Source organism: Neovison vison, chromosome 3 (genome assembly GCF_020171115.1).
Source record: "Neovison vison isolate M4711 chromosome 3, ASM_NN_V1, whole genome shotgun sequence".
Lineage (NCBI taxonomy): Eukaryota > Metazoa > Chordata > Mammalia > Carnivora > Mustelidae > Neogale > Neogale vison.
The window spans coordinates 171,266,233-171,288,211 of record NC_058093.1 but is presented as its reverse complement, the minus strand read 5'-3'; the positions used below and the strand labels follow the sequence as shown (position 1 = coordinate 171,288,211).

Here is a 21,979-nt window from a genome sequence, read left to right as displayed (position 1 = left end):
AAAACTCCCTAATAATTCCACCATTTGTTTGGGCAGATTTTATTCTAGAACTTATTTCCATGCATTGAAAAATATTTTTTTATTTTTTATTTTTTTAAGATTTTTAAAAATTTATTTGACAGAGATCACCAGTAGGCAGAGAGGCAGGCAGAGGGAGATGGGGAAGCAGGCTCCCCACGGAGCAGAGAGCCCAGTGCGGGACTCAATCCCAGGACCCCGCAATCATGACCCAAGCTGAAGCCAGAGGCCCCAACACACCGAGCCACCCAGGCGCCCCTGAAAAATATTTTTAAAAATTGTTAGTTGAGGGGCACCTGGGTGGCTCAGTGGGTTAAGCCTCTGCCTTCGGCTCAGGTCATGATCCTGGGGTCCTGGGATCAAGCCCCGCATTGGGCTCCCTGCTGTGTGGGAAGCCTGCTTCTCCCTCTACCTGCTGCTCCACCTGCTTATGCCCTCTCTCTCACTCTCTCTCTCTCTGATAAATAAATAAAATCTTAAAAAACAAAAATAAAATAAAAATTGTTAGTTGGAAAACAGTTCCTATAATGACCACATGCTTATTTATACTTAGATAAGCAAATAAAAATCACCATAATCCTGCTAGCCAGTGATTTAACTTCTGGTCACAATGCAGCCTTTAGATACATATTAGCATTTAAAACAACAATTCAATGTTTACAAAGTTGAGATACTATGATCTATCTGGTTTCTGTTCTGCTTTATTTGGTTAGCATTGTTTCAAAAAACATTTTTCATGTCATTATGAAAGTTCGGTAAAGATACTTTTTTTTCAAAAACAGAAGCACAATATCCCATTGTTTGCATAAACCATAATTTACTTAGTTTTTCCAACATTCACATTTAGGGCTACTTTTTTCAAGTGTTCTTTATTTAAAATAGTGCTTCAGTGAATATTTTTGTGTATACATCTTTGACCTTGTTTCTCAATAGCTTCTTAGGATTATTACAATAATTATATTTCTGGGGCACCTGTCTGACTTAGTTGGTAGAGCTTTCAACTCTTCATCTCAGGGTCCTAAGTTCAAGCCCCACTTTGGGTATGGAGGAGACTACTTACAAAAAAATAAGAAAACAAAAAACAACAACCATATTTTGGGAGTGCTTACCATGTACCAAACATTCACTGTACTCTTTGTTTTTTAAAGATTTTAGGGGCACCTGGGTGACTCAGTCAGTTAAGCATCTGCCTTTAGCTCAGGTCATGATCTGGGAGTCCGGGGATGGAGCCCCATGTCATTAGGCTCCCTGTTCCGCAGGGAGTCTGTTTCTTCCTCTCCCTCTAACCCTCCCTACTGCTTGTGCTCTCTCTCTCTCTCAAATAAATAAATAAAATCTTTAAAAAATAAATAAAGATTTCATTTATTTATTAGAGAGAAAAACAGCATGAATGGAGTGACAGGCAAAGGGAGAAGTCAACTCCCCTCTGAGCCGGGAGTCCTGGGCTCAATCCCAGGACCCTGGAATCATGATCTGAGCTGAAGGCAGATGCTTAACCGACTGAGCTACCTGGGGGGAAACCCAGCATTTACTGCACTGTTAATGCACTGAATCCTCATAACAATGTTATAAAGTAGATATTATTCCCATTTCACAGATGACAACCCTGAAGTACATCAGTTACATGCTCTATATGCTCAAAGTCATAAGAGTGGAGCCAAAATTTAATCTAACTGGTATGACCCCAAAGCTCATGTTCTCAATCATGAACTTTTTTTTTTTAAGATTTTATTTATTTATTTGACAGAGAGAGACACAATGAGAGAGGAGAGTGGGAGAGGGAGAAGCTGGCTTCCTGCTGAGCAGGGAACCCAGTGTGGGGCTCAATCCCAGGACCCTGGGATCATGACCCGAGCCAAAGGCAGACACTTAATGACTGAGCCATCCAGGTGCCCCAAACTTGTTTTTTTTTTTTTTTTAAGATTTTATTTATTTATTTGACAGAGAGAGTGATCACAAGTAGGCAGAGAGAGGTAGGGGGAAGTAAGTAGGCCCCCCACAGAGAAGAAAGCCTGAAGCGGGGCTCCATCCAAGGACCCCAAGATCATGACCTGAGCTGAAGGCAGAGGCTTAACCCACTGAGCCACCCAGGCGCCCTCTCATGAACTTTTTAAAGCTCTTCATACACATTGCTGCCAGACTTTCCAGAAAGGTCGTTCCAGTCGACACCACCAGTAGGATGAGTGTCCATCACTCTTAATCATCCTTCTTTCCTTCTTTCTTTTTGAAAGATCTTACTAATTTATTTGAGAGACAGAGAGAGAGAGCACATGCTGGGGAGAGGAACAGAGGAGGAGAAGAGGAGGAGGGAGATAATCCCCAGCAGACTCCCAGCTGAGTGCAGAGTCGACAATGACAATGCTGAGATCGTGACTTGAGCTCTTTAACCAAGAGTTAGACAATTATCTGATTAACTGACTGAGCCACCCAGGGGCCCCATTAATAGTCCCTCCTACAAGTGATTGCCAGGCATTTGCATTTCACCTTCTGTGAGCTGTCTCTTCCGTATCATTTGCCCACTTAACAGTCAAGGTTACCACGGAGCACCAGTCAGTCCCGCTGAACTTCCCAGTGGCAGGTAAAGGGGTATTGTTTCCCCCAGAATCTGGCCACATCCATCCCACTCTGATGTGACCATGACCTGAACAAATGCAAACACCATAAAATAATGTGGGGGGCATGTCTGTTCAGGGTTTAGAGGCGCATTCTTTGGAGGCCTCAGAGTGTGGGCCATATGTCTGTTGTAGGGTAAGCCCCTATGATTACATGAAAAGTGCTTTCTTCTTTGTCCATGAGCTCTCTATGCAGGCATGCCAGTAAGATTAAACAACAACAACAACAACAACAGGTTAATTTCAAAGAAAATAAAACTAAGCGTTTGCTATGGTTTAAGCATAAAGGTAATACAACAGAGAAAATTTGTTGCTTTTTCTTTACAATGCTAATACCATGAAAACCGCAGTGGGATGGTCGGTGGCATTACAGGCGTGAACAATGCACTTCTGGAAGACTGAGGACACTTGATGGAAGCATCTGCAATGTGTTTTCCTAACACAGTCTGGCGCCAGGTTTCCTCCATGTCCTCTGCCCACGTGCTCAACAGTGTGCTTCTCTGGGGTTCCTGGTATAATGACAACAGGCACTACTCACAACCACCCACTACGGGCTGGGCACCTAGGAGATGTTTTACGCGTGATCTGGTTCCCATCCGCACAGTAACCGTGCAAGATGGGTAGGACTCACTTCAGCCTTGAGATGGAGAGGCTGAGGCCCAGGAGTCAGGGGTTAGTGAGAGAGTTGGGATCTACAAACGGAAGCCTGTGACCTTTGGCTATGCCCTTCTCATGGTGGGCTTGTGGGACAGGCTACTTCACCCTAGATGGCTGTCCTTTCTCCTTCCCAGTGGGCTGGGCTGTGTCCAATGGAGATTTCCGATGGATCAGAGGAATTTGAAGAGTAAAGGCATTTGTACTGTTGTCTTCAGAGGTCTGCTCTAAGAACACTGTGGAGACGAGGAAGGGTTTTACTGAAACATGTCTTCCCAGATTAACGAGGTATCTAAGTTCATTCTTGGCTCGAACTGCTGTCCTTAAAAATTGGTAACACAGGCTCACGTAACTGTTCACACAGCCCATGGACGTGCCCCATCACCTATGTCTCTCAGCTTCTCACGCCAGTTATTAAGAGCCTGGAGGCCTTACGTCATCCTAGGCAGGGACTGTCATAAAATTCTCTTTCCTCCACAGAATGTGAGGGGACTGGAGGCAAAATGTTCCTGTGTGGACCTAGGTGTGGGGCTGCAGGTACCAACCATGGAGGGAAGGGCAGGACCTCAGGCAGGATGAGGAGACTTGAAGACAAACTGAGGCAATCGCACTGTGGCAACCGGGTGGCAGGAATGTACCTCCCCAGGGCGTCTCTCGTGCAGGAAGAGGAGGGTGTCTTAGGTGGGTGGTGCAGGGGGGGGCGAAGGCTGAGATAGCCTCCCGTCTAGGAGGTCTGCTGGGGTTTAGCTGAACCCTGTGCATACAGCGCTTTCTTTTATTTTTTTTATTTTATTTTATTTTTATTAAAAGATTTTATTTATTTATTTGACAGAGAGAGATCACAAGCAGGCAGAGAGAGAGGAGGAAGCAGGCTCCCTGCTGAGCAGAGAGCCCGATGCGGGGCTCGATCCCAGGACCCTGGGATCATGACCTGAGCCGAAGGCAGCGGCGTAACCACTGAGCCACCCAGGCGCCCCCAGCGCTTTCTTTTAAATACTTGGTGTATTTTTGGTGACAATGGATGTAGCTTTCTCTGCCATTCACTTTCGGTCTCCAGGAAAAGGTCACATCCTATTCTCTTTGGTACTCACAGAACCTAGCCCAGAACGGAGCACAAGATTGGCGCTTTTAGGAAATACTGGGATGAGGACTACGAGGAAGTCCCACTTTGTGAGCTATGCAGTGTGGCTCTGTGGTCCTCACTGACTTCAGTTCTGCATTCAATACCCTGGAGCTTCCCCGGAAGTCTCACTTAGGTCTTGTATCTGGTCTCAGATGGTCTGGAGAAATTAAAGAAGGAAATTAAGGTATCTGCGCCAAATTGTAAAGGGAAAACAATGACACCCCTCCTCTCCCTGGCCGAGAGAAATGATCAGAAGTCCCCACGGGGAAGGTGAATTTCCGGGGGGAAGAGCTGGGGTGTTGAGGCCCACCTCTTGGGCATTCTCTATTTCAGGTCTTGGCGATCTAACTTTCATCCGATGAAGGCAAGCAACAGGTTTCTCCCAGGCACTCTGCCTGTGCTTTAGACCTACTGGCCTGGTGTGAGTTCTGGCTGTGCTTTTATGGAACGTGCAGTAAAATAATCTGATCTGAACCGAAGCCGGCATCTGAAGTTTCTCCTCTCTCTTCCTGGCAGGACTGGTGCAAACTACAAAAACCTGGAGCCTAAAATATCCCAGCCTTTGTTGTGTGCACCTTCTACATTTTGCATTTTTCTAATAATAGCTACCTGCTTGAAACCCTCTGCTAGTTACATAAATTATATTTTCACTGATCCTCACAATGCTGCAAGGGAAAATATCACAAAACTGATATTTACAGGTGAAGCAAGCAAGGCAAAAAGTTTTGTCATTTTCCCCAGCTCAAGCCCCCAAAGATCACGATCTGTAAGCACCTAAGTGGGCCGCAGAACCACAGTGTCAGATGGCTTTTGTTAGGAGTGACATCCACCGTCATCTCTAAGCTCATTTTCAAACAAGATGTTCTGCAGAATTACTTTTTTTTAAAGGGTCAGTGATTACCTGTAGGTTCTTTTTCTTTTTCTTTTTTTTTTAACTGGCTCCCATATGTGTCAATCAAAACAGTTGATGCAGGCAAAAAAATTTTTATGGGTACTGGAAAGGGGCAATATTAAAGTAAATTGGGGGGGCGAGACTCCCCCAAAACACAAAAACCTCTGCAAGGCCAAGAATTACATTTCAAATTCTTTCTAGGCCTGAAATCCACGAGGAATTTGCATGGATTTCCTTCCTTCCTTCCTTCCTTCCTTAGCACCCAGGTCAGTAGAAATTCTGGCTCCTGGCTGAGGCCTTCTCGACAAATCTCACCTCAAATAAAAGTCCTTTTTCAGATTTTGATAACATTCAAAGTTCCAGTCTGATTGCTCATTTGATCACTTAATCAGGATCTGCCTCGCATTTTTATTGAAATATGTCCTAGGCTTTGGCTTTGCTTTCCACTATTTTCACTGTAGAGGGCACAGGGGCAAAGAGCCACACTTTTTTTTTTTTTTCCTTTTGTAGCAACATGGTGCTATGTACATAGAAATTCCACAGTAATATATATTTATTTGTTTGTTTTTTAAAGATTTTATTTATTTATTTGTCAGAGACAGAGGGAGAGAGAACAAGCAAGCGCAGGCAGACAGAGAGGCAGGCAGAAGCAGAGGGAGAAGCAGGCTCCCTGCCCAGCAAGGAGCCCGATGTGGGACTGGATCCCATGACACTGGGATCATGACCTGAGCTGAAGGCAGCCGCTTAACCAACTGAGCCACCCCGGTGTCCCCCTCAGTAATATTTAATTAGTTATTCCATAGGTGAAAAATAAGTGAATTTGGAATAATTCAGGGAGTAGGTAGATTGGGCTGATATAAATAACAACTGATATTTTTAAAGGTACTTTAAGGTTTTCTAAAATGCTTCTCAAGCAGTCTTACTTGTACCTCAGAATAACCTGTAGAGGAAATTGGCTTGGAGAGGCTAAGAGACTTGCTCTTGAAACTCAGATCCCTTTCCTTCTAAGTTTGTACTATTTCTGAGATGAGTTAACTCTTAAGTACAAATATGAGATTAACTCTGGAGATGGACCGCCCGGTAAAACGTCCTCACCAGCAGAGGGCGCAGGACCACGCATGGGTCTTAGAATACAACAGGTTTGTGTACTGGCCAAGTTAAGAGCTAGATGTCCTTGGGGAAATTATTACATTTTTCTGAGACTCCTCTGTAAAATATAGATCATAACACACCACCACCCCTCCTTGCAGAGTACAAAGGTTTGGAAATAGAAATATTCTGTGACTGGCACACAGTAGGTGAACAATAAACCATATCTCTCATGGTCCCTATAAGAAAATCCATCACAGGAACAGTGCGGAGGTTAAATAAGATATTGACTCTTGTTTGATGCTTTAATAAATATTTGAAATTAGTCCGCATGTTTGCCACTTAAAATAGACAAAGAGTTATATCAGATGGACAAAAAAATGAAGATTGATGAAAAAAACTGACATGCTGGCAAGAGTGTGGCAGCAAATTGAAACAACCTTTCTGGATGGGAAGCCTTAAAAACATGACACTGAATTTGCTCCAGTATCTGTTTAATTAAGAAAATACCGGATGGTAACAAGATTTAGAAAAACCAAGGAAGTCATCACCACTCTCTTTATAACAGCAAAACTGGAAACAATCTAAATGTTCAATAAAGGGTACAGGTTTAATAATTATAATGTCTCCATCAAATTGAACACTATGCAGCCATTAAAATGAATCCATAGAAGAATATTCTAAATGAAAAGATGATCGCAACACAGCAAGCAAAAATCACAATAGGAACAGTGTGCTTTAGTCTGTTTAAAAGTAGTACGGGGGGGCGCCTGGGTGGCTCAGTGGGTTAAGCCACTGCCTTCGGCTCAGGTCATGATCTCAGGGTCCTGGAATCGAGCCCCACATCGGGCTCTCTGCTCTGCAGGGAGTCTGCTTTCTCCCTCTGCCTGCCTCTCTGCCTACTTGTGATCTCTGTCTGTCAAATAAATAAATAAAATCTTTAAAAAAAAAAAAGTAGTACGGGACAGACATAAAAAGTTCAACAGTTATCTGCACAGCATATGAGATTGTTTGTGATGCTTTCTTACTAAAATTTCTCTTTACTTATCTTATTCTCTAAATGTTGTGCAATTAACATTTATCATTTTTGTAAGAAGAAAAGAGTTACTTAACATGAACAAAGAGCTGGTGTCTTTCATTTAACACCCCCTTCGGGCACAACCAGGCCAGTGGTCATGCAAATTAAGTTAATTGTAATAAAGCCACTTGGAAGAAAGTTTCGAGGTAGTTGGTTAAACAAAATCATTAAACTCCTAATGAAATTTCACAGAGCTGGTCACCAAGCTTTGACTTAGCTGCTGTAAGGCTGCTATAAATAGATCCCATTCTCTACTTTTTCAAAAGGCCTAAAAATGGCATAAAATATGAACAATTGTTGATGCAAAGGGCCATGTGCCATGTTTGTCCTAAGCAAATGTAACCTGAAACTCACCCATATCTCATACACTCCAGGCTCAGTGCACATCTCTGGTGTATTTGCTCCACATTACTCAATTTACTTTCCTGAACCTGAAGTGGAGTGGAATTTCAATGTAGAGTTACCCATTAGTTCCAGAGCTAAATTTAAACCTTTAATTAAATTAATCCCCTGATGGTAAACACATTGCTTCTCCCTCAGAAAAAGTGTAGAGAGGTGTCTTAGATGGCGCTGGGCTTAATCAAGTGTGACAATTGTTCCTTACTACATTTGGTATGTCACTCAAACCGCACAGGGAAACCGGTACACGTTTCTCAGGTCGGTCCTGGTGCCCCCTAGCCCCCACCCTCCTCAGCCAACACAGGCATTTGGTGGGGCTGGAGCGCCGAGGTACTGCATGCCAACTGCTCCCGAACGATCTTCCAATCATTGGGCAGGGACCCGTCTTAAGATAGGGTAGGTGCCAGCGGATGTTTATGAAATAAATGACAGAAAGTAATCATACTGTTCCCAGTTTATATGGGATAAAACGAGATCATAATGCACAAATTGTGCAAGGTGACAAGGGGAAAAGGGTATGAGGCCATCATGGCTTTTCTCGGTCTTCATAGAGCAAAAATTGACGTTGGCCTTTGCTAAGAGAGAGATGAAAAGTGACAGCACCATCAGACGGGGATGTGTAAATCAGTCTGCCCACACAGAGGACGTTCAAATGCACGGAGGGGCGTGCATTTATCTCAAGGGGCTGCACCCTCAGCCTGCGAATGAATGAGACACAACCGTTAATGGTTAAGCGGCAGCTTTGAGGTGGGACTATTCGCAGAAGGGGTTGTGGACCTGCCCGTGTTACCTATTAACAAGGACCTATTTCTCAGGGCCCAACGGCGGCGCGGGGTCCAGTTGAGGAGCTCGTGGGCCAGATCTCAGCGTCCCTCCAAGTAACTATCCTGCAGACCCACAACTCTCCCGGGGCCACATCCTTAAGCCACGCGACTCCGGGGTTCTGGGGCACCCCCAATTCCCAGTGCGGGCGCGGCGGCGAAACGTGCTCGCCTCCCTTAGCTGGCTCCCGCGCGCCCTGGGAGCCACTAGCTCCCCGCAGGAAGCTCGGGCTACCTGGACCGCCAGCAAGATTCCCCCGCCCCGCCACTCGCTCGGTTTTCCCTTCCTCCTCCTCTTCCTCCTCCTCCGGCCTCTCGCCTCCCGCCGCCTGCCTCCGCGGCCGCCGCCTGCGGCTTTGTTTTCCTCCCAGGTTTCATTCCCCACACGTGATACTGTGTTATTGCAAAGAGCGCTTCGGAGCGCGAGCGCAGGGCGCGCGCACCTATAAATACGGGCTCCCGGGCCGAGCGGCTGGAGACCGCAGGGGCGGGCAGGGCCGGGGACCTGACTCTCCGCGGCCGGTCGGCCAGCCGGCCAGGCAGCCGGCGAGCAAGCGAGCGAGCGAGCCGCGAGCGTGGGCCGGGGCGGCGGCGTTCCCGGCCGCAGCACCGAGGGGCGAGCATGGCCCGCCCGCGGGGGGGCCGGGCCGCCGCGCACGCCGCCCGCGCCCCGCGCCCTGCCCAGCCCGGGTCACCGGCGCTCGCGCTCGCCGCTTAGCACTCCGGCGCCTCTCGCTTCTCCGGGCAGCGCGGAAATATCGCCGCAGACGGACACAATGGCGGCGACTGCCGCCACCGCCGGCCCGGCCGCCTGCAGCAGCAGCAACAGCAACAGCAGCAGCAGGAGCAGCAGCGCCGGCACCGACGCCGCGGGCACCAGCGGATTGCAGCAGCCGCCGCCGCAGCCCCAGCCCGCGGCCGCCGCGCCGGCCCAGCCGCCGCCGCCCGAGCCCCCCAGGAAGCCGCGCATGGACCCGCGGCGCCGCCAGGCTGCCCTCTCTTTCCTCACCAACATCTCGCTGGACGGCCGGCCGCCGTTGCAGGACGAGGGGTGGGGCGGCGGCGAGGAGAGCGGCGCGGCCAAGCCGGGCGCCGGCAGCGCCTGCGGCGCGAGGACTCGGCTCAGCCTGATCGCCGCCGCCGAGCGGGGCGGCTGCAACGCGCTCGCCGCGGCGGGCACGGCGGCGGCGGCGGCGGCTGTAGCCGGATGGGGCCCCTGCCTCCCGCAGCCCTCGCCGCTGCTACCCCTGGTCCCCGGCGGCCACATTGCGGGGCCCGGCTCCGGGGCGACCCGGGGCTTCGTGAGCCCCCTGGGCGCGGGCCGGGCGTCGGGGGAGCAGTTACAGCCGCCCCGGCCGGCGCCTCTCGCCTACTGCGCTCCGCCGCAGCCGCCCGACGGGCCCGGGGACGCCGGGCAGGAGGAGTTGGAGGAGGACGATGCCTTTTTCAGCGTGCAGGTGCCGGCAGCCGCCTTTTTAGGCTCCGGGACCCCCGGGAGTGGGAGCGGCAGTCGGGGTCGCCTCAACTCGTTCACTCAGGGAATCCTGCCCATCGCCTTCTCCAGGCAGACTTCGCAGAACTACTGCTCTCTGGAACAGCCGGGCCAGGGGGCCTTGGAACAGTTGCAGAGGTCCCGGTGAGTAGGCAGGACGCGACGCGCGCCTAACCCCCAGGTTCCTCCCGGCAGGCGCCTGGCCGCGGGACACGGATCGCGCCCACCTTCCCGCGCCCTCCCGGATCCCTGGGCTTCTGGCTCAAATTCCAAACCACGAGGGCACGCGAAAGAGGGACTGTGTGTTCACAGGTGTGTGCATGAGCCCGCCTTTCGCAGAGCAGAAGCATCACGCTTCACGCTGTAAGTCCGGACTTGGGAGTTGCAGGAGCCCATTAAAAAGCCGCCCCCTAACCTCCCATTGCAAGGGGGAGATCATGAACTTCTAGAAATCTTTTCCAGATCCAGAGGCGCGCTCTCCCCATGCCAGGCAAGACCTGGCGGGGCGCAAAGTCCAGCGGTGGGTCCGTCCGGCCTGCGGAGTGGCGCGTGTGAGCCTGAGCTTTTGGAAGACGCGCGGTGAATCCCTCCTGAGGGGAGTTACTGCCTACCCTCAGAGGATCCACCGTCCCAGGAAAACTTGGCGTTTTCCTTTTGCTTTCCTAAGAAATGGAAAATCCTTATATTTCCTTGCACCGGGCTTTGGAGTTTGGGGAGAGGGAGGAAATAGGGCTTGAGGATTTTTTTTTTCTTCCATTCCAAGATGAATTTGTTAGAATTAGTTACAAGCTTGTATTTGCCAGCTTCAGTCCTCTGCAGGTTTTATGCATCTTAGCAAAACTCTGAAATGTTGGACATATGCTTATTTTGGCGGATATAGCTGGAGTTCGTCAACATATGTTCAGAGGACAGTTGGGAATTAGGTCTGTGTCAGAAGCGGGACCAGAGTTTGGAAAAGAACCTGCGTGGGGAGCAGGGGAGGAATACAGGCCTGTTTCCTGGGAGGGAGTGTCCTCCCTTGTTCGCTAATAAGGCCTTCTAACCTCTGGGGTCTCCATTTCCCCTTCTGAAATGAAAACATTTCTCAGACCTCAAGATGAGAAAGAATGTTTTCTGTTATAGCCTCTCTCCTGTACTGCTCTTCTGAAACCTCAGACATTTTTTTCTGCCCCAAATAAGAAGGTGGTCCTGTTGGAAAACTTCACTTCCTCCCCCAATGGGCAGATGGGGAAAAACAAGCCAGTCTCCTCCAGAAATTTGCTCTGAGTCTCCTTCCCCAAAAGGTGAAATCATGAGCATGCCTGATGTGTAGCCTCACGGTATGATTGCACATGGGCTTCGGGGAGGGGTGTGGAACCGGGAGGTAGCCTCGTGATTGCACAGATGAATGAGAGATGCTGAGCACAGGTGACTGGCCCTGGCATTTCTGGTCTGAGCATGCATCTATCCGTTAGCGGGCAAGTGCACAGGAGGGGAATCCCTTCCTTTCTGGGCGACTGTTGCGTGCTCAGCAGTTTCTGGGCAGTTCGCTGTTACCACTGGCTCATAATGACTCTATAGCTTGAGTGTTAGCCCAGCCAGGCCAGAGGGTCATGACAGGAGTTGTAATAAACATACATGTTATTCTAAGCCAGTGTGCTGGGCTGGTCTGTGTCTCATGGTGGACAGATGTGTTCCTGTGCAAAAAGCAGCTGGAGATCAGATTACCTCACACTTTGTCTCCAGGAATCTCCTTGCAGGAGATATGAAAGATCTTCTATTACTGTTTCTTTTCTTTTAAGATTTTATTTTTAAGTTATCTCTACACCCAGCATGGGGCTGGAACTTAGAACCGTGAGATCTAGAGTTACATGGTCCACCGACTGAGCCAGCCAGTCGCCCCTGTGTTATTTCTGATCCAAAGAGTAGCCAGAATTGGATCTCCAGTCCTATAAATATGAACTCCTTGTATGTTTTATGGAGTTCCCCAAGCCCCCAGCACACACGTTAGGATGAGTCAGTCAATTGAAGATGCTTCCTGACAGTCAAATTTGTCTTACTACTTAGGAATTATCCCTATCTGGCAACTTGATAGAGGCTTTTTTTTTTTTCTTTTCTTATTACAGCTGTCAACAGAAACAGCATGAGATTTAGTTTACAGAGAAGAGGTGAATGGGTAAATTAGGGATTTAAGAAAGGCCTTGAAGAGCCTAGCTTGTCTACAGCTGTTGGAGTGGTCATGAACTTGAAATATTCTAGGATGCTTTGTTTCTGACACCATGCTGCTTATGGGAATTTTGTCAGAAGTGTGCTGCCTTTATGGCCACTAACAAGTACTTTGACCTGCCTAGACGGTGTGAGGTAGAGTACAAGCTCATCTGAATAGGGCCCAGGGCCAATTTACAGGAATCCCAGGTGTGCCTCCCTTTAAGAAACCGCCGGGCCAGTATGGTTCTGTATACTACTTCATGGTTGTTCTCTTGGGATGTCCTTTTTAAGTCATTATACCTTCCGTGCATGTATCTCTTACTATTTAAGGAATTCCATAGAACCTTGCTGTTTAAAAGGGTGGGCTTTGGGAACCTGAGCTTCACGAGTTCTTAGAAATGCACACTCTCTGGTCCTATTCCAGATTACTTGAGTGCAAATCGGCTTTTTTTTTTTTTTTTTAGAGATTTTATTTATTTGACAGATCATAAGTAGGCAGAGAGGCAGTCAGAGAGAGGGAAGCAGGCTCCCTAGAGAGCCCAATGCGAGGCTCAATCCCAGGACCCTGGGATCGCGACCCGAGCTGAAAGGAAGAGGCTTTAACCCACTGAGCCTCCCAGGCACCCCGCAAATCAGCATTTTTTTTTTTTGTTAAAGATTTTATTTATTTGACAGACAGCGATCACAAGTAGGCAGAGAGGCAGGCAGGCAGACGGGGGGGGGGGGGGGGGGGGGAAGCAGGCTCCCTGCGGAGCAGAGAGCCCGATATGGGGCTCGATCCCAGGACCCTGGGATCATGACTTGAGCTGAAGGCAGAGGCTTTAACCCACTGAGCCACCCAGGCGCTCGCAAATCAGCATTTTTAACAAGAACCCCAGATGATTCATATACAAATGAAAGCTTGGAAGGCATTGCCATAGTTAATCTGAAATCTGCCTTTTCTGATGAACTTGAGATATCCTAGATTGGGTTTGTTAAGAATACATAAAATCAGAATTTCTCAATCTGAAACCGTGAAATGTCCTGTGTTATTTCCGTCTGCCCACTGGTAAAATCGCAGTCACTGCTCCGACTTCTAGACCTTGAAATACGTCAGTTTCTGGGCCCAGGCACCATTTCTGCGCCCTGGGCTGGACATTTGACCTACATCTCGTTGAATCTGTATAGGCACATCTGTGTGTAGGTGGTTTCCCAGAGCCAGTGCTGCCAAGATGGGAACCCGGACCTGGGAATCTGAGATTGCCATCTTTTCCTCTGCCACTCAGCTGTGTGGTTATGCCTTGCATGTGATAGGCCCTAGAACAATTTTGGAGCTGTGGGCTGGAAATGTTTGTCTGGGATACAGCAGGCCAGTCCTATTGGTGTGATTTTCTACTCTTTAGTCACCCCCCTCCCCCATTTAACCTTTGTTTGGACCCCTGCTGCTTCTGCTACTGTCTCCTTTGGAGTGTCTGGGGAACCCAGTCCTGTGGGCCTGGGCGTCTTCCCAGCCTGATGGACAAAGCTCCAGTCCTGGGAAGCCAGCGTGCTGGGGTTCGCTCTCTGGCTAGATGTCAGAGGTGGGAAGCCAAAAAGATGCCTTCTAGCTTGACACCCTCTTGTGTGCTGTGCTCGGGCGGTGCCCGCTGCCTGGGGATGGTGTTAATAGGTGAAAGGGAGTGTAAATTTATAAGGTGTGTATTAAGGCTTCCTTTCACTTCAGACATCTCCTCTCCGGCTGCAGCCGCCAGCAGTCCTGGCTGCTCCACTTCGTCGAGCTTCTGAATGGCAGACAGATGCCCAGAAACACAAGAGTCGAGCCCAGCTGAACCAGTGTGAGCCATCAGGCCTGCTTGAGGACCCTGTATGGTGACCAGGGAATTAATTTAAAAATACACAAGGGCATTCCTTCTTAGAGCACCTGCGTTAGCATTGTGCCTTGTGGATGGAGAGTTCATTCGTACATGGAAAGAGAGCCGCGGTGCAAAAGAACTCCCAAGTCTTGGGTTCAAATCTTGAAGCCACCGTGAGACCCTGGGCAAGTTAATCAGCCTTTTTGGGTCTGAATTCCCCTAGAGAGCCGGAGGTGGGGGCTGTGTCTTGGGACTTTTCAAGTGTGAACTGAGGGCTGAGGGCTGCCTCTAAGGAGGCATACCCCCCCCACCGCCTTATATCCAGGCTTCTCAAATGTAAATGTATTTAGAATCCCCTGCAACCTTGGAGAAAAAATGGGGAAATTCTGATCCTGCAGGTCCAGGAGAGCCTGGATTCTGCATTTCTAACAGCTTCCTGCAAAGGCAAATGGACAGCCTTTTGAGGAGGAAGGCTTGACTGGCTGCCAGGATTGTTCCAATTGTAAGAGCGAGGAAACCAGGTCTCCTCTCACACTTGTGAAATAATGTGCTCAAGGTCACTCTGCCTGCTCGGCCAGGGCTCAGGCTGCTTGAGCTGACCACCTCTCCCTCTGCCTTGCCCCTCTTCGGTTGGATGTCAAGGTGCTGTATCCACAGTCCCTGCCTTCACTGAAAAGAAAACGAGATGACCAGAAGGTCTACAGCCAGAGTAAGAGAAGGGAGATGGATGTTTTCTCTCAGCTTGTCACCTCCTTGTTTTGGGACCTGAGGCAAGTCGCCACCCCCTGTTCCTGTTGTAAGCCACCTAACCCATCTGGGTTTTAGAAATCCAGACAGGACTTTGATCTCCTCCAGCAATCAGCAAACCCAGGATATTGTTGAACCATCTTTCCAGCAGCATGAATGACGGAGACCAAAGCTGCAGTCCCAGGCAGGCTCGGCCCTGGTCAGGACGCTTACCCAAGGCTCAGCAGAGGCCGTGCCTTGCCAGGGACTGAGGTCAGTGGCCCGAGGTTCACCGGCTGCCCTCCCCTTTGCACTCAACAATCCTGTAATGTTGTGGGCGAACTCAGAAAGGGAAATAAATCGGAAGCCTGCTCACCACTGGCAAGGGCCCAGAAAGGGCAGCTAGTTCCAAGTCTGACCTTTTGCCCTTTGGAAAGGAGGTGGGGGAGCCGCAGCATGGCTCTGTACCCTGTCCCCACAGCTGGCCCGAGGAGCTCCTCCTGCATGGACTTTTTCCCAATGGAAGGAGAGCTGTTTGGTTGGGGGGAGGGACCTGGTACTAGGTAGCCTTTCAAGCAGATTGGGAAGGAAAACGGGGTGAGACCCCGTGAGGTGTCATGGTGTGAATCAGGAATGCCAGTCAGCACTTCGCAGCTCTGGATTCTGGGCCAGCTCCTGCCAGGCCTGCTCACTCTGGACAGGTCATTTTCTACCTTTATGGACTTAAAGGGCTGGGATAGGTGAGCTGCCAGCTCTTCCTGGCATGGGGCTCTGAGCTGCTCAGTCGTGGGCCTGCTGCTGAGGACGGGGCGTGTTTAGCTCAGGTCCGGTGGATCCCCTAGCCTTAGAGTCGGATGTGGAAGTGGCACTGAGTTGGTCCCACGTGGCTCCAGTTGGCGGGACGTGTTCTGATGAAGGGACTGAGTGGATTTCCCCTGGTGTCAGGGAGAACTTTCCAAACACCCTCAGCTGTGCTCCTTCTGGCAGTGAAGGTGTGATAACTGGACTGGCCACTTTCAGAGGCCATCCATGCAGGAAGCCAGCCACTGCCTCGTGAGTTGGTCAGTCCCCAGCCAATACCACCCCATTGAGAAAGAGGTCTGTGCTGACCTCCTCTCTTGCTCAGGGGCCTTCAGATTGGCAAAGCTCTTTGTTGTAGACCTTGATTCCAGCCCCCTAACAACATGGAGGGACAGGAATCCAAGGCCACAGAGTGAGCAAAGGGTGACTTGAGGTACTTTGAGGTAGAGGAAATTCTGGTTTGGGGACTTCGTCTTGTGTCATTTATTCAACAAAGGTTGAATATTGACTCTCATTGGTGAGGTGCCTGTGGGCTAGTCATGGGAGGTAGGGACATAAAGGGGGGGTCCCTGTCTGTTGGGAAATCTAAATAGCAAATGGACCAGTCTTTCCAGTGATAAGTGCTCGGTTAGAGGTGCACGTGTTGTTTTGGGCCCCCACCAAGGTGGGAACACTATGCCCTCCCCTGTGGGACCTGGCTCAGTGCCTTGACCCAGTATTTGTATTTACCAAACATGTGCCAAGCATTATTTGAAGCTCTTAATGAGGATTAAGCAAGTTTATACTTATAAATGCCCTGAGACAACACTACTGCATCACCCTCTTTCTGAAGCAAAGGGTCCCAGAGCCTTTCGGGGGGCTGGGTTCAAATGCAGGGAGTCGAAGGACTCCTGGGTGGCTCAGGCCCGCCTGGCCTCCTGAGCTCGTCTCAGCCACATCTGACTCCCTCTGGCTTCCCATTGCTGTATCTGTGCTTCTGCTCGTCTACAGCCTGGGGCCAGGAAAAAGCGGGACCCAGCCTGAGCCGGGCCCTGCCGTCACCCACTGTGGCCCCGCCCTTCCACTGCCTTTGTGGTGAGGCCGTCATCCATGAAATGGGAACAGTACTGCCTCCCTCCTGGGTGTGTTTTCTGTTTGGACCTGCCGTGTCTTCTCCCTTTGTATCCCTTTCCCCCAACTCCGGGGTCGGCCAACTGCTGCCCACGGGCTGTTTTTCATAACGTCTTCTGGGAAACCGCCACACCCGATTTTTCTTTTCTTTTCTTTCTTTCTTTCTTTCTTTTTTTTTTTTTTAAGATTTTATTTATTTATTTGACAGTTCACAAGTAGTCAGAGAGGGGGAAGCGGCTCCCCACCGAACTGAGAGCCCTATGGGGGCCTCATCCCAGGACCCTGGGACCATGACCTAAGCGGAAAGCAGAGGCCCAACCCACTGAGCCACCCAGGCGCCCTGACCCGTTCGTTTCTGTATTGTCTTTGGCTGCCCTGGGCTGTAGGAACCCCAGTGAGCAGCTGTGGCAGAGAGCATGGTCCCAAAGCCCAAGCTAGTTCTTCTCTGGCTCCTTACAGGAGACATGTACGACCCCCCTGCCCCAGCCCAGCCCTCCGAACCCTGGAGGTGTGCACTGGTGTCGCCCTGTCCTGTTCCCACACCCCTCCCCCCAACTCTCCTTGCCTCCTGGGGGCTCCTGGCTCTTGTTTGGGCCTGCCCACTCCTTCTCCCCCGGGCTGGTAGAGGGAACTTCCTGAAACCCACATCTGACCCTGTCCCACTTTAAATTCCTTGTATTTCACGTGTGGCCACCTTCTGGCAACCACTGCAAACCGCCGGCCCCCCCAACCGTGTCCTCCCCCTCCCCCACCTGTCATGTCCAGGCCTGTGGATTTTCCACTGAGCGCTGAGGCTGTGGCACTCAACAGCCTTCTCTAGGGGAGGGTCCTTACTCCCCTCCCACCAGATGCTCCTTCCTTTCTGACCCATCACCCCACAGATCCCTCATGTTTGGCACTGAGCACCCTCTCGGGGCCTTGACTTTCTTCTTTCCCAGTGCATATGGGCCTTGACCCCTCCCTGGTTGTTGGCCCTTTGCAGGCTGGTTGGTGATGATCTGGGGCCGGTTCTCAGCAGAGTGGAGCAGCTCCCTCTACAGAGCACCCACAGAACCAAGCTAAACTCGCATTCCCTGACTGTTAGTAGGGAAATTTGATCCCAAGACACTGACTGGCAAAACCGCTTGAAATCCTGCAGGATACCTTGGTCTTCAAGGTAACGATAATCCTGGTACCCACCCCACCCCCCAGCCTTTTAGGTCTTGTCTTTTCATGCCGGGGTCACCCCCAACCCGTTATTTAGTAAAACAACCTCACCACCACCTCTTCCTCAGTTCTGCAATAAGGAACCTCCCCACTTGGAAATTTCTGTCCCCGTCCTGGGGGTGAGACAGGTGCAGGGGGTATAAATTGTACCCCTAACCCCACCCACCCCTGTCTGCCTCTCCCCTTCCCTGGGGAGAGGAGGGAACATGTATGGAGTTCTGAGTGCCTTCCAAAGTCCTGTGTGCTTTACATGCATCGTTTTGTTTCAATAATGCAGCATTCCTGTGGAATGGGGAGGCTATCCATCTTAGAGTTATGGAGGCCGTGGCTTGGAGAGGGGTAAAGGGAACTTGGCCGAAGGCCCAGCTGGGATCTAGAGCTAGGATTTGAACTCTGGTTTGTAAGTGGGTTTCTGTTAGAGCCGGTGTGTGATAGTTAGCTCCTACAGAGGTGGTTAGAACGACCAGCAGGGATCTGAGCCGGTTGATAGCCTGAAATCAGTCCTGATGGGAATATTTAGACCCTGGGAATCAGTCAGCTCTGCCAGTGGGGGGTGATTCTTCTTTTTCCACCCCCTCTAGAGAGCTGGTTTACCAGCATATCATTTGGTTCCATTCTCCCCTTGGGGGGCTGTGCACAATGTCACCATCAGGGGAAGAGTATTGAAAACCAAAGGTTTTTTGTGTGTTTGTTTTGTTTTGTTTTTATAGAAGAATCAGCTACTTCACATAATGTTGTAAATGTCCCCAGAGTTCACCACCACTCACTTTCCACCTCAGAAAAAGGTCAGACCCCTCTTATATTTCAGCCTATGTACAATTTAAAAACCAGGCTTTTCACAGGCACTGTGGAGCTCGAACAGACCGTTTCGTATTACGTGTAGGAATCACAAAAGTATCCGCTGTTATTCTCTTTCACAAACTATGTGATGTTGTATTTTTATTTTTGTTTGGTTTTTTAAAAGCCTCCAAGAACATATAATCAATCAGAGTTCCCTGGGTTTTCTTTTGCCCCTTTTTGTTTGTGTTGTTAGCATTTTGGATAATTGCACACTAGTTTATATTTAACAGGGTTATCATTAATGCGGCTTGGAGTTCATTGCTGCACATTTAGTTATGAAGACTAAAAAGCTTGCAAGGCGGCACATGCAAATGTCAGAAGTTTAGGACTTGGATTCTTGTGATAGTATGTGTGCGTGAGAGGGTCTGGTTCTGTGCTTGATTTAAAGGCCAGGGCGTTCACGTACCTACGTCCAACCCCACGATAGATGACCAACCATTCAAGAAGAGAATAGTAAAATACTGAGAATGCCGGAGATGCCTAGCACACGGAGTTTTATTTTAAAGCACTTTACTCATTAACCCAGTGATTTGTAAAACCAACTCTTATAACCCACTATCTGCTTTGATGGTCTTAGAAAGAGCGTGGGGGAACGTCAGGGACCAGAAGACAGTTTTTGGTTTTTCTTTTAAAGATTTTATTTATTTATTTGACAGAGATCACAAGTAGGCAGAGAGGCAGGCAGAGAGAGAGAGAGGAGGAAGCAGGCTCCCCGCTGAGCAGAGAGCCCGATGTGGGACTCGATCCCAGGACCCTGAGATCATGACCTGAGCTGAAGGCAGAGGCTTAACCCACTGAGCCACCCAGGCGCCCTAAGTACTGCGTTTAATGAGTTGAATAAAGTTTGCTTTTGGAGGGAGAACAGTGAAGGAAGAAGACGACAGAAGTCCAGGGTCACGTGTGGGGGGGTCATTGAGGGACTCGATTTACCCATCACCAAACAAAACATCTGATGACAGAAGTTCTTTCTACTGCTTTCGGGCTCTGCAGTTTATAGAACGTTTTCGTATAGATTATTTCATCAGGTCGTCTCAAAAAAGGCAGTGCGTTAGCCATTTTATTGACTAGGAAGCACAGACCAAGAAGAACGAAGAGGTCCGTGGACGTGAACTGTGGGTGTGACAGACCCGGAATTTTGTCTTCAGTATGTTGAAGTACAAAGAAATATTGTGCCATAGTTTTTGGCCGGCCAGCGCCTCTCAGCAGGCAGGATGCTGATTTCCACGTGATAAGCTCTGGGGCAGGCCCAAGAAGGCTGGTTGTGGAAAATTTCCCCAGTAACCTCTTGCTCCCCAGTCAGAGTTCCTGCGTCCCCGCCCCTGGCGGTACGGCCTCCTCCTCAGCTAATTGGGTGAACAGATTCAAGACTGGAAAGACCAGCTTTGGAGTCAGAAGGCTCTGCCACATAGGGCGCTTTCAGGCACCTCATTTAACCCCTTTGAACCTCAACATCCTCATCTGTAGAATGGGTGGTTAAGAATGTCTGCCTTTTTGGAGTGTTGCCAGGCCTGACGTAAGAATGAAGCATGAAGCACCTCGCAGAGGTTTGGCCTCGGTAGCTGATCCATCTCATAATAGCCTTGAAGTCCAGGTGGCCTGCGCTTTACGCGATCTATTGAGAAACTTGACGGGGTCCGCTAAGATCATCTGGCACGGAGTCGTTAGCCTTGGTGGAGCTTATGCTATGGTACACTGAACAGAAAATTCGCTGCATTGTTTTCATTTCATAACTAGTAGTAAAGTAAAATCAGAGCGGTGAAGGAAAACAATGCGCCTTCCTTTAGGCCCTGACTTTCGCCTCTATTTGCACTGGAGTCTTGACAGTTTCCATTGCCAAAATAAAGGTCTCAGGGATGGGGAAGCAAGGAGGGATGAATTCACATGTTCAGCATTGTACACTTGGCTCTGCAGGGTGGTGAGGTGGAGGGCAACAGCTGGTCTGGCCCACATGCAGGAACGTGGAAGACACTGCCCCAGGGCGCACATGGGACTGCTGCCTCCAAAGACAATTCTAGAAGACGTACCTTTGCTCGCCACAACCCTCGTTCCAGGGTTTGTGGGTGTTGCCTGCTGGCCTCCTTTTCTAAGCAGGATATCCCCCTCGAGGGTGAGGGACCTTGGGGCACCCCTCGGGCTCCTGTGGTCATGACCATGAATTCCTTTGTATGCTCCTCTGGTGTCTTGGCCTCCCCCTCTTCCCATCACTGTTCAAAGGTCCCTTTGCATGTGGCCCTAACCTCCTGTCATTGAACAGAGTTAGAGCTGGGGCTTTCTCTAGGGCTCCCAGCATGGCTTGGCTTTGGGCTGGTGGTGGCCCATGCCTCTCGTGCCTCTCCGTGTGCGGGATTGTTCACACGCCTCCGTGTGAACAGTCAAGTGGCTTCTTTGTTCACAGATGGGTGGGGCCAGCACCTGCCTTCCAGGAGAGAAGTAGAGCCCAAGGCAGCTGGGATCCTGGGTAGCAAGAGAGGTCAGGTCCACTGTTGCTGTCGTGGGCGCGGGCAGTGTGATGGCTCAGTTCACTGGGTGCTGAACTGTGGATGGGAGCTTCATTTCAGAGCAAGGACAGAGGCTTCTGAGTAGGGCAAGTCTGACCTCTGGAGGCGGGTCAGATGCAGGAGGAGGACCCTAGGAGTACCTGCCTTGTGGTTTTCATCCTTTGGCATCCTCATCCCTTCAGAAGGACGAACGTGCGCGTGTCCAAAATGTTCACCTTGAGGGAGTTCCTCTATGTTTACACATGCAGAATTTTTGGAAGAGTGTACGGAGGTTTGTGGAGGCTGGAAGTTTTCTCCCCAAGGTGGGGATATGGGTGACAAAGCTGGTGTAGGGGTCCCAGAGGGAGGTGGGGGTCGGAATGCAGAGGCAACCCCGGGGCCTCTGACCATCCCAGACACGTGATGCTAGCTTGTCATGGTGACCTGGATTGAGGGCATGCCCCTCAGGGGAAGCATTGCCTGTAATCTCTGAAGTCCCTTGGGTCACCCACCTCTGCAGCCCTCGAGGTATGTCCCCTGACATTCAGGTCCAAATGGGGCCCCAGAATGGTGATCTTATTTGGAAATAGGGCCTTTGCAGCTGTAGTCAGGTCAGAACTAC

General features: G+C 50.0%; 1 protein-coding gene across 2 annotated transcripts in view; it reads left to right on the top strand.

Moving 5' to 3' along the window:
- The first annotated feature begins 9,423 nt into the window (after nucleotides 1–9,423).
- CABLES1 (Cdk5 and Abl enzyme substrate 1) overlaps nucleotides 9,424–21,979 on the top strand; it is a 111,542-nt gene continuing 98,986 nt past the window's right edge. For both annotated transcript variants that reach the window (XM_044243280.1, XM_044243279.1), the window contains exon 1: nucleotides 9,424–10,322. In XM_044243280.1, the coding sequence (XP_044099215.1) occupies nucleotides 9,463–10,322 (860 nt within the window). In that variant the 5' untranslated portion in view covers nucleotides 9,424–9,462. The remainder of the gene's footprint in view (nucleotides 10,323–21,979) is intronic.